The sequence below is a fragment of the Rhagoletis zephyria genome, unplaced genomic scaffold, assembly GCF_001687245.7.
Source record: "Rhagoletis zephyria isolate East Lansing unplaced genomic scaffold, Rhagoletis_zephyria_1.1 Rzeph_scaffold_01016, whole genome shotgun sequence".
Lineage (NCBI taxonomy): Eukaryota > Metazoa > Arthropoda > Insecta > Diptera > Tephritidae > Rhagoletis > Rhagoletis zephyria.
Window position 1 is genome coordinate 139975 of NW_016158100.1, and position 13241 is coordinate 153215.

The 13241-nt window shown below is 37.3% G+C and overlaps 2 protein-coding genes across 2 annotated transcripts in view; both read left to right on the forward strand.

Moving 5' to 3' along the window:
• Window positions 1–3048, forward strand: part of LOC108362455 (uncharacterized) — a 15817-nt gene extending 12769 nt beyond the window's left edge. Inside the window, exon 5 of the mRNA XM_017615435.1 lies at window positions 2942–3048. Within this exon, the coding sequence (XP_017470924.1) occupies window positions 2942–3048 (107 nt within the window). The remainder of the gene's footprint in view (window positions 1–2941) is intronic.
• Window positions 3049–5177: 2129 nt separating this feature from the next.
• On the forward strand, window positions 5178–9812 carry LOC108362451 (uncharacterized). The gene is made up of 2 exons (XM_017615430.1): window positions 5178–5697; window positions 6904–9812. The coding sequence occupies exon 2, from the start codon at window positions 6967–6969 to the stop codon at window positions 9487–9489; it is 2523 nt and encodes an 840-aa protein (XP_017470919.1). The 5' UTR covers window positions 5178–5697; window positions 6904–6966; the 3' UTR covers window positions 9490–9812.
• The last annotated feature ends 3429 nt before the right edge of the window (window positions 9813–13241 follow it).

Consider the following 13241-nt stretch of genomic DNA (forward strand, 5'->3'; position numbering starts at 1 on the left):
ACCAAAGGTGACAATTTCCCCTATATGATAGTTACTAACTTCAAATCGATATATCTCGATTCCTAGACGTGACCCAGCGAAACGCCGGGCCACGTATAACTTGTTTTTGACCGATATAACATTTCCCGTTGGTTTCATCCCATCCCGATTTTGACTGTGGCATAGTGTAATTATTAAAACCTATACAGTCAGCAAAAAATATATTAAAAATCAACGGGATTTTTCAGCCGCTGAAAACTGGCACTTAATTGTACTAAAATTTAACAGGCNACATTTCCCGTTGGTTTCATCCCATCCCGATTTTGATTGTCGCATAGTGTAATTATTAAAACCTATAGTCAGCAAAAAATATATTAAAAATCAACGGGATTTTTCAGCCGCTTAAAACTGGCACTTAATTGTACTAAAATTTAACAGGCTATAAAGCTGCATACCCAAAAATTTGCTAAAAGTTCAGATTAGAAAATTCAAAATTTTGATGAAATTTTTTTGAATTTTTCTAAGCCATGTATGTATAATTGAAAGTTTGGTTTTTATGGTTTTGGTTAAAGCATGAACCATGTTTTTATAAAAAAAAATAATAATAATTAGAATCCTTGCAAATATTTAACAAACATCACCAATGGACTCAGTTTTGCACTATAGTGTATATTACTTTTATCGATATTTTTTGGATAAACATAATTATTTCTGCTTTTGATGCCTATCTCCATAATCGCTACTATCAACGATATAAGCATACATGTCTTTATCGTAAAATGACGGAACATTTAGTTGCAAACAACGCTGACATGTGAAATTCTGGAAACTGCTTCGATAATTACATTTTGGCATTATCACTGGTTCCACTGTAAAAATTGTTTTCACGTTCTCTTACGTCTGGTAACGCCACTTACCACCCAAAACAAAAGCAGCAAAATTGAAGAAAAATCCTTTGCCTATTTAAATACTATCTCACTCACACACATCTCGCATACATCCCCGTTTGTCAACGGCAGATCCTGTTGCTCAACTTACAACAAAACTTTGCGCACACATTCTCTTTCGCACGACGACATGATAGGAAGNGCTACTATCAACGATATAAGCATACATGTCTTTATCGTAAAATGACGGAATATTTAGTTGCAAACAACGCTGACATGTGAAATTCTGGAAACTGCTTCGATAATTACATTTTGGCATTATCACTTTGGTTCCACTGTAAAAATTGTTTTCACGTTCTCTTACGTCTGGTAACGCCACTTACCATCCAAAACAAAAGCAACAGAATTGAAGAAAAATCCTTTGCCTATTTAAATACTATCTCACTCACACACATCTCGCATACATCCCCGTTTGTCAACTGCAGGTCCTGTTGCTCAACTTACAACAAAACTTTGCGCACATGATTCATTGAATCATGCTTTGCGCACACATTCTCTTTCGCACGACGACATGAAAGGAAANACAAAAGCAGCAAAATTGAAGAAAAATCCTTTGCCTATTTAAATACTATCTCACTCACACACATCTCGCATACATCCCCGTTTGTCAACGGCAGATCCTGTTGCTCAACTTACAACAAAACTTTGCGCACACATTCTCTTTCGCACGACGACATGATAGGAAGATATTCTGAAATTCCGCTACTATCGTTGTTGCTGCAAATCTAACTAGAATCACACGCCAGCCATCACACGCGACACATTCTAATTTACCCCCTTTTGCAACACCAGTTTTTCTATTGAAACACCATTCTGCACTACTCTTCGCATACAGAAATTCAGTTTCGTATCGGATTCCTTCAGCTTTCAGTGTGTCGTTGAAATTCTCTCTCGGTTCGCTTGCGAAAAAACATTAAACTCAAGTTTTGCTTAATTCNCACGCGACACATTCTAATTTACCCCCTTTTGCAACACCAGTTTTTCTATTAAAGCACCATTCTGCACTACTCTTCGCATACAGAAATTCAGTTTCGTATCGGATTCCTTCAGCTTTCGGTGTGTCGTTGAAATTCTCTCTCGGTTCGCTTGCGAAAAAACATTAAACTCAAGTTTTGCTTAATTTACGTATGTGACAAAAAGTCACTTTTCTCCAATTCATAAGCAAGAAGTGTTTAACATCAAACTGCTAAGCTGCTATCGCGAAATATTGCTCCCATAAAATAGATGACAATAGAAATTGGTGTTTGGCATTGAAAGAAAGAAGGCAGTGGGTTTGGTTGGCTAGTTGGGGGAAAAGGTATTGCTTGGTTTTAATTGTGGGGCGATAGCAGGACAGGGTTGTGTGTGACAAGTTCATTTGAGCGTCAGTGCAGAAAATCAATTTGCATAAAATTGGAAGTGTTTCCCGCCGCGCGTGAGTGAAGGAAAAAGCTGCGAAATAAAATACGNTGACAATAGAAATTGGTGTTTGGCATTGAAAGAAAGAAGGCAGTGGGTTTTGTTGGCTAGTTGGGGGAAAAGGTTGGTTTTAATTGTGGGGCGATAGCAGGACAGGGTTGTGTGTGACAAGTTCATTTGAGCGTCAGTGCAGAAAATCAATTTGCATAAAATTGGAAGTGTTTCCCGCCGCGCGTGTGAGTGAAGGAAAAAGCTGCGAAATAAAATACGTGAAAAGAGTGGACAATAACAACAACAGCATTGCAGCGGTTGTTTTTTGTATTTGTCCATTGCAAAGTCTCCGTCTTGCACAGAGTTGCACCCAAATATGGATTGCCGACTGTGAAGTGGTTTCATGATTCTTGGTGTTGCCATCTTCAATAAAGGTGAGTGATTGTTTTTTCTTTAAACATTTCTCTTGGCATAATATTGTTACGATTATCCTTGAACACTTCTTTCATTTCCCAAAATCCTTTGAGTTCGTATCGCTGGATTGTTAAAATAACGCTCAAGATGACCAATTTATACAGTACAATAAACTTTCTTGCACAACAAACATTTTACAATCTCCTGTAAAGGGGAGAAATATATAATGTACCAAGCGCCATATAAAAAGAAATTGCGTTACGAGCTAGAAAGAGCAAAGACCAAGGAATCCATGACAGAATCTGCGCAAAAATCCTAAGATATCACCTCGACGCCATCCTATGCACAATTCCTAGCGCGGCCGAAGGCCCCCAATGCGGAACGGTGTTCTGCCCAAAAATACTGTGGTCCGCGTAGTCTGAGTTGGACCGATGAGGGTAATATTTGGTCGGCGTAAAAAATTCCTATTTATTTCACTTTAAATATTTATGGCTTTTGTAAGCAAAATCAACAATTTTTTGAGCTATTTTCAAAAAGCTTGCTTGAGGAGCCCTGGAGTTGTTCCCCACAACAGTCGGGTCTACGTAACCGGAACGACCCAGATTTATATCTGGCAAGGACTGTCACTCCAGCAACATTCCCCAAAAACTTTGGGGAACTGTATGCTGTTAGAACAACAACAGGAGGCGTGGAGTGGGAGGCTAAAGAGAATCATGTCATTGAATTCCTTAGTTTTGTTCCTTAAGCTAGAAAGTTCAGCAGTGCCATGCCGCCTTCCTTTTATATACCAACTTCGAACTAACGGTTACTATTCGGAACATATCCCGCGATGACATCTCTTAAGTAAAAGTAAACAAAACCGAATAAGAGGGTAAAGACTGTAAATTTCTTAATATTCAATTTTTGGATAGGAAACATGGTTTAGTTTTAAAAATATATGATTTGTATAAAGAATTTATAACAAAAAAATCAAAGCGAAAACCACGTGTTGTCGAAAGCCAATTCAAGGCATGAAATTAAATGGGTTTAACCAAGGCAGACGATAGTTTTAAACTTTTAGAACTTCGGTTTTCTCTTACTGAACAGCGAGAGAGTTGTTGTCCACGCGTTGAGTTACGGTTCTTTGAAGAAGGCTTTACTAGCCGAGGCAAGAAATTTACATAATGCTATCGCAGCGGCGGTGGAAGTAGAAGGACAGGCTACCGCTAAGCAGGCAAATATCGCGGGTGGAGTGGGTTGACTTTATTATAGATGGAATTGACAGCTGTGTTAAACCCACATTTACTGATGAATTCACGGAGTATCGACGAACTGAAGATAATTATAAAACGCCGGTGCCGCTTAAGCGTGTTGCGCAACAATGGTTCGCAGTAAAGGCATGCCAAGCCCAACTGCCCATTCCCACATAGACCAAACAGGTCATTCTTACGGTGCTGCAAAATAGGCCATAATTACCCGACGTGCCCTAACCTCAAACCTGTACTTATAAACCTATTTTTAATCTTAGTTACTTGCCAATGTTCCCAGTTGTTGAAATGCGTTCGACGCTTTTTAGATCTGTCCCGAAAGTGTCCGGCCATCTCCATTTTATTTTTATAAGGGTTGCCAACAAACAAGCTACTATACTTTACCGTTGCAGCGTTGTAACTGATTTTTTTTTTTTTGGCAACGGTTGCTCCCAACTCCTGCGCCCTCTGAGCCTACCCATTATTTAAGCTTAAGCTTACATTAGGCTTACAATAGGTAAATTCTAACTTTATGCAAGCCTACTCATTCCGATTTACTTTCCTAAAAAAAAAAAAATCGTATATTTATTGATAAATATCAAGTTAAGGATTACCACGTTTCCGTACAAGTAGTTGTTAATTTTTAAAATATTAGGCTTGATGACNGGATTACCACGTTTCCGTACAAGTAGTTGTTAATTTTATAAGTTCTGTAATATCTTTTTCAGTTCTTCAAACCAAACGATTGTTCTTGAAATAATGTGCTTTTATTGAAAAAAAAAATGAATTGAAACATTTTGAAATAGAATAAAATTATAATCGATCGAGCCAATATATTATTTTTTTAGATTTTCTATTTCAAATATTGCTTTAAGCAAGCTAAACCACAAAAGATTTAAGGACATGGAATTCATTTGTCATGTTTATTTGCAAGTAGTCTCATCTGGCAACGCCAACTTACGTGGAGAAGCATGTCAACAAAGTAACTGACTTTTGCCGCTGTCAAATTAAAAAGAAATAATTTGTCTACCATCCCTGTCCCACATTAAGAAATCAACAGCATTGTATACCCATTTCAGTTGTGANGAGAAGCATGTCAACAAAGTAACTGACTTTTGCCGCTGTCAAATTAAAAATAAATAATTTGTCTACCATCCCTGTCCCACATTAAGAAATCAACAGCATTGTATACCCATTTCAGTTGTGAGTGAAGTATGCAAGAAAAGCAAAAACTAGCGTAGCAACAACCACTGTCACAACCGAAATATCAACGACTATCGAATCGTCTTTCTTGCACGAAGCACGCAACACACGAACGAAACGAAACGAATTCATCGCACTACACAGCAACGGCTAACGGCGGCCATTGTGATTTGCCGACGACAGAAGAAGACAAAAGGACGTACGCACTGGTCAAAAAGGAAATTCAAGCCGTATTGTAATAAAATTTCAACAAGAAAAATCTAGTTATTTCGTTTTCTTGTTGTGGTAATGTTTTTGTAACGGTTTATAATGCATTAATTGTTTGTGATTGCAATATTTATGAACTTGTTAACGGCATGGAAAGTGTGTCTACTAAGTTTTGAAGAAATTTAGGGAAGGGCAAGTACGGGTGGCAAGTAAAAGTCGTCGTCGTTCCATGCAAAAGCCATTGGTGACGTGAAATCGTGTACATATTTGGGTGAATTCGACAAGAAAAAAATTCGGAGTATTGCTCAATAAGTGTCCAACGAGTGCAGCAGGTAAGTTAATTGCTTATGGCATTTACTAAATATACCACTGGAAAATGCAATAAAAGGTGCTAGCAATTGAGTGGGTGCGTTGTGAAAATGTGAAACAATTATCCAATTTAGTCAATTATGCTGGTGTCGTCCAATTTAGTGATAGTGCATTGATTATAAAAATAGCTAAATTGGTAGATTTTTTTTTGCTTGTGTCAGAAAAGATGCCAGCGTTGTTGTTTTGCAGCGTATTTTTCATCTCATTCCCACGTACCGCTATTTAATTGGCGAATATTGTTGCCAACTCTTTCTAACGTGTTTGTAGCGACCAGCACAGTTGTCGCGAGGCTAGCTTAATATGCGTTTGCAGTACTGTAATGCGTGCCTGCTCATGGCCTGAGCGGAGGAATATTTTTGTTTGTGTTCAAAATGTATTGGGTTTTATCTCTTTTGTTTTTGTATACGTTTTCAAGTACGAAAAGTAAAAAGTAGTTGTTGGACTAGATTAGAGTTGCATTTGCTTGGTTTAAAAAATCTGTGAGAAATGTTGCAAATCAATGCAATTAAATAATTTTAAAATAATTCTTCCATTGGTAACGAGCCAAATGTAAACTGGATTTTAAAACAAACGATCTGTTTAGTTTTTGCAACAAATGTTGCTAATGCCCTGCAACATGTTGATAACTTCAATATGTTTACTTCGGTGGTGATTTTTAACTACTACTGATTACATTTTCACACTCATTTAATTTGTTGGCTGATAAGCAAAATTTGCTGTTATTTATGTGCATTCATACATGCATATGCAGGTTTTTATTTGTATACACAAATGCAATTAAATTATAGTTTTTTCAAACAGCTAGAAAGCTTCTGCCTATTATTATTCCTTGCGTTAAACTTGCAATTACAAATTACAGTTTGTTTGTTGAGTTTGGACTTTTACACTTGTCGAACTCGCCGATTCAATTAACAACAAAATGTATCGCCCAGAAACTTTACCTATCAACAGAACAGATTCTGAAATTTATTCCTGATAAANACTTTTACACTTGTCGAACTCGCCGATTCAATTAACAACAAAATGTATCGTCCAGAAACTTTACCTATCAACAGAACAGATTTGAAATTTATTCCTGATAAGCTTTTTGCCACTATCACCTTGATCGTTGCATTTTCCACTTTCGGTATGTAGAAAATTAATAAGTGTGTAATCTTTGTTTATTCCAGCCTCCGCACCTAAACACTTGCCAAGCCTTATCAGCTCGCGCACATTAGTACGCACAAATCACAATGGAACGAAAAAAGGTGCTTGAGCTGGACAAGATCTGTCGCGTGTGTATAGCAGAGCGTAAGGACATGCGTCCATTATTTAGCGAAAAGATCGCCGAGATGTTAATGGAATGTGCCACAGTTAACATTGAAAATACCGAAGGTTGGCCGGATAAAATTTGCATTCAATGCGTCCATGCTGTATCACGTTGTCATGCATTCAAAAAGCAGGTTGAACGCAGCGACAAGGAGTTGAGGGAGTATATCAAAAGCTTAACGGTGCGTGTGGTTATAGAAGAACCGAATGAAGTAAAGATCGACCAGTCAGCGCAGACGAAAATTTTGTCACAGAAACCACCCAAACTACAGTTGATACAGCCACAAGCTCAATTTCAGTTGCAGACACAACATAATCATATGCAGTTACAACAGCAACAACAACAACAGCTCATTTTGCAACAACAGCAGCAGCAGCAGCAGCAGCAGCAAAATCAACAACCACAACAGATGCAGCAAGTACAGCATTTGCCGTTGCAACAACAGCAACCTGCCAAACGTAAGACCACTAGCGCGTCACGCAAAACACAGCGTCAATCAAAGAAACCGCATTTATTGCCGCAACCTATGCAGCAACAACAGCATCAACAAACTCTCGAACAAGTGTCATTACAAACAATGGTGCCAAATGCTACACCTTCGCGCACACAAGCGCAACCAGCAACACAACATCTGCAAGCAACATTACAAACGCAGCCACAACCACAGCAGCTAATTTCCACAACCGCCTTGCCACAGCAAATTGTGCTACCAAACGGACAAATAATTACCACCGCGCAGATTGTCACCCACGCCGGACCGCCACAGATTGCACAGATTATTAGCACTGCGAACGGTTCGGCCGTGCAGACAAATCCACCCACCAGCACTGTGACGACACAGCCCCAATTTACGCCGCAGCTTATACAAACGACCAGCGGGCAGACGTTACAGCTGATACAGCAGCCAAATGGTCAGCAAACATTGCAATTGGTGCAAGTTATGCCACAACGCACTATTGCCACAACAAATGGTGGCAGCGTAATGGTTACCACAGCCGAAGATGGCACTACGACTATTGTCGATGATGACACTTTAATCACGCCCGACGATCATCACCTTATCGAAGCAGACGAAGGCGATCTCGAGGAAGAGGATGAACAAATCTGTGAGACCATAGTTGTAGAGGATGATCAGCTAACCCATCAGCAGTTGCTTAGCGGACATCATAATATCGTGGACGAAGATGATTTGTCACAAGGTGAAACACAAGAACTCGAGTACCTTGAAGATATAACTGTGACCACCTCGAATGCAGGACATTCGCATCATCAGCAACATCACACACAGCATTATCAACAGTTAAGCGACTGCGATGGTGATGCTAGTCAGCAGCATCATATGCAGTTGCATGATGAAGATGACATCATCGAAGAGATACACATGGAAGAGGAGGAGATGCTCGAGGATGACGGCGCTGACGTGATGCATGTGATGGAGGCGGATGGTAACGAATTTATAAGTGACGAAGATGGCAGTCAGCAGCAATTGGTTGGCGAAAACGGTGATCCGCTGCAGTACACCGTTATGGAGGTACCAGACGATGAGCTTGTTGAAACGGATGTGAAAGAAGTCATGCAAGCAGCTTGTGGTCCTGACATGCACACTGTCGTCGATTTCAATCATACAGTGAGTAGTGTAGGAAGCGGTGGAGATGGTGGCGCTGGCAGTGGTGCCTCTGTAGGCAGTCAAACACCTACATCCAAGCGTCAGCGTAAAGCAAATTCCAAAGCGGTGGCAAATTCGCGCCAGCTTGTTGCTACGGCCTCCTCTATAGCGACTTCGGGGTCCGCGGACGATGTCGAGATCGATCCCAAATTAATAGCCGAATTTATAAGTCAGCAAACCAGTGTACTCGGTTCCGGCCGTCATGTGTGCAATTTGTGTCGCCATGAATTCAAACAATTCAAGGCGTTGCATAATCATATGCATCAACATTCGAATTGGATACGCGCAAACTGTAAGAAGCAGCCGCAATGTGAGATCTGTTACAAGAGTTTCAAAGGACCAGGTATGCTTAAGATGCACATGAAGACCCATCAGTCAGCGGCGCGCACGCCGACCTGCAATATCTGTCTCAAAAGCTTCAAATCAAAAGCGATACTCTATCGCCATCGGCAGACACATCAACTGCGCTCTTACGCCTGTGCCGTGGACAATTGTCGCAAAACATTCTCTATGCCACAAACACTGCGAACGCACAGCGACAACAAGCACGCTAACGCAGATCAGCCGAGGTTCAAATGTGGCGAGTGTAACATACATTTTGACGACGTGGATGTGTTGCACTCGCACGTGCAATCGGGGGTGCATGGTGGCACGATTACAATAGATGGCGGCGGAGGCAGCGATGGTGCAGGGGGCTCGGCTGGCGGCAGTTTAGATGGGTCAGGTTGCATGGATGGCAGTATGTCGGGCAATACGATAATTGTTGTTACGCAGGGTTAATTCCACTGATGCTAAGCACTACTTGCACCATTTTTGTAAATTAATTTAACTTCCTCCTATCGCAAAAAAAATGCTTTCCCATTGTGCTAGATTAAGTGTTTGATTTGTTCAAAACAAAACTAGAAAACAAAATTAGATTTAACTAACATAGGATTATTTTTCATAGCGACTACTACATTTACCAACTACATACAAACTTATGTATTAAATAAAACACACAAAAAAAATGAAGAAAGAAGTTACACGCATATTTTTAAAGTATACAAAATTTACAGTACACAATATTATTCATATGACAAAAAAAATGCGAAAACTTTAGTAATAAAACGAATCTTAAAAAAAATTTCAAATGCATGAGTTTTGCGCTGGNAAAGTATACAAAATTTACAGTACACAATATTATTCATATGACAAAAAAAAAATGCGAAAACTTTAGTAATAAAACGAATCTTAAAAAAAATTTCAAATGCATGAGTTTTGCGCTGAAAGGTATGTTTCACTTTTGCTTATAGTACAAAATAGCTCGGATTATTGCACAAGAAAACTATAAGTGCGGTTCAGGGGGACGTATTCGGGATGTAGCGTTATGCATCTGTAAAAATAAACAAGAGATCCTACAAAATTAAAACCTTTATTAATGTCTTCGTATATATTTTCGACCTCATAAAATTAACTCAGTTCACACTGAATATTTTCCGCATGTTTACGTGCAATAGTCGTTCTTCACTTAACATGTTTTTTCTTTCACAAGAAAGCAGCATATACATATGTACATACATATGTATATTTATATAAAATGCTGACTTATGTATGCACGCCAAAAAAAATCCTGAATATGTCAAATAAAGCAAAAGAAATGGGTGTTTTAATTAATATAAAGATAATGAACGGGGACATTTTTCCACGGCCTCTTTCTTTTTTGACCCGTTTAATTGGCACTTAATGTTGACAATGCGGGCAGCAATGGAGGAAAGATTTGGTAATTCCGTTTACAATAGTAAAAAATCAAACAAATATCGTTAAAAAAAACACTTCGAAATTGTTTCCGAAATCTATTGGGGATTTTATGGGGAACGCTTGAAGTGTGGAATTGTGTAGATTTTGTTAAACTCCTGTGCCATACTACAATGACTCACATAATAAGCTTTATTCAGCAAGTATATATTGAAGTATGTAATTCCCAGGTACAGACAATTTTTTTGCCTGCCTATTTGATCAAAGCAAAAAAACCAAAAGTTGGGTCACATTTCATTTACTTCAAAAAAACATTAGTACAATAAAACTTATGCCGAATTTCCACTAGGCATTGAAATGGCAAAAAATGTATGCCATTTAAAAAATGCCATGTGGGAATGAACTTACTGAAAATATTTTTTAATATAATGACACCATTATTTTTAAATACTCGACTTTGTCATTTGTCAATTTTGCCATTTAATGCCTGGTGGAAATCCAACATTAGTATTTTTTAGTACAACAGGTTCATACATATTCACATGCGAAATATTCTTTCCTTCATCTTCTTGGCCGAGGTTTATGCCATCCGTTATTGTTCAGACGTACAGATTATTTTGCTTTGATTTTTTTGTGATATTTAGCATTTTTTTTGTTGTATTTTTTTCCCCTTAATTTTTACTAATTTACATATATATATACAAGTTTTTTTAAATTGCGCTTGTTATATTAAAAAACCCGAAAAAGTGGGCTCAAACAAATATTCTCACAAATTAACCCGATTTTTTAGCCGATGGAAAATTGCACTTCATTAGACTTAAATTGTATGGGCTATATAAATGCATACCCAAAAATTTTCTAAAAATTCAGGATATAAAGTTGAAGTTTTGATGAAAATTTGTTGAATTTTCGTAAATTTTGTATAAAGTTTTAAACTGTGATTTACACGGTTCTGTTAAAGCTTAGACGACATTTTTGTATAAAAATAACAAAAAAAAATCGCTCCAAAAACATTACGAATATTTGAAGAAAATTAACACGTGGTCATTTGTTTGAGTCACTGTAAGTATTCCCATGATTAACATTTTGTGCTCACAATCAGTAAAAATGTCATATCTACAATTTACACAATCGATTAATGATACTTAATTGTTTTTCAGCTAATTAACGGCTTTTCTTATTAATTGTATCTATATAAATATGTAATTATGTAGAATCACTTTTATTTAAACTACGCCATAAACCAGGTGGCGTTTTTTTTCACATGTGACAGCACATTTGGGATGGGAATCCCGGGTTTACACTCCAACAACTTATTCACTTGCTTTGCTTATTCCTTTGAAAATAATTTGCCAACAAAATAGTGAGAGATTCTTAACGAATTAAAAAAATTCGTATCGGATTGAACCCGAAATTTCGGAGCTAAGTTAAACATTTATTTTATTGCTTAGACTAATTTCTGCTTTGCTAGAAATCTCGTAACTCGTTCACATTTTTTTTTTTAATAGTTTTATGCATATTTATGTATTGGATTAATTTCAGTAATTTTCGTTCGGGATCAATTATGAAATGCAGGATTTTATTCGCAATATCTCGAAATTCAATGTTTTCTCAGGACCAATCTCTATATACATACATATGTATGTATGTTCGGAGTTAAGGCAGTCCCCTAATAGCATTTCACCGTCAATCGCTAATAGCATTATCTCGAAATGAAACGTTATTTTGCAAATCAGTTAAGTAAAAAGAAATTTACTGATAACCTTACATTTCCAGTGAACAATGATTAATCGAATAATCAGTAGATTTTAATTAAACGAAATTTACCGGCTCGCATAGACCTGTTGTTAAATATATGCTATGCGTATACATAAGGGTGGTCCAAAATTTTTTTCTTTTAAGAACTGAAAAATACATATATAAGAAAACCTCATAATTCCATTGTTGAGAGATTTCTGAAGGGAAATACCTTTTTTTCGAAAAAATATTTACTTTTTTAGGATTTATTCTGCGAAAAAAATTTTTTTTCATATAAAATATGTATGGACATGAAAAACTTCAGAGCACCGGCAGCACAGTTAAATATTAACCGATTCCAACATAAAAAAAAATACTGGTATTCTTATTTTCGATTTTCTATACCCAATTCTGGGGGTGGCAGCAAAAATATTCCGAAAAGTTTGACTTTCTTGTATATTTTTGGACCACACTAATATACGTACAGATACACGTGGATTTCACTAGAATGGTGGAGAAATACTTAGTGCAAAATGTATGAGATTATTGTTCCACGAACATTTTAAACAAATGCATACATGTATACACATGCATAATCTCGTTTAAAGCACAAAACCGCGTATCAAGGTAATGCAAAACCTCGTATGTGAGGCTGCCCAAATTTTATAGTAAATAAAGCGTGAAAACTATCTTATTTCAAAACGGTTATTTCTTTTATAAAGTAATCGCATTTCAGACTAGCTTTATATATAGTTATTTTGGTAGGAATGGCTAAAGCTTGATGTCAACAGCTTCCGGTGAACAAATATCATTTTTGGCACAAATGTCAGTTACGCGGTTTTGTACTTTAGACGACGATATGTACTTATCTCTTTATGTATGTCTGTTTACAGTTAGAAATTGCTTGTTTAAAACTGCAATGCTTGTTGTCTATTCTCTCTACTAAAGCAATTTCGACAAGAAATTGCAATCAATCACCCTCTTGATAAAAAAAGTAAATAGAAATACATATAAAACGTGGAAAAATTCTAAAGAAGACGATTGTGAATGTGAGGTATATT

Coding starts and splice junctions, on each gene's coding strand:
- LOC108362451 (XM_017615430.1), top strand. CDS start 6,967: ATGGAACGAAAAAAGGTGCTTGAGCTGGACAAGATCTGTCGCGTGTGT.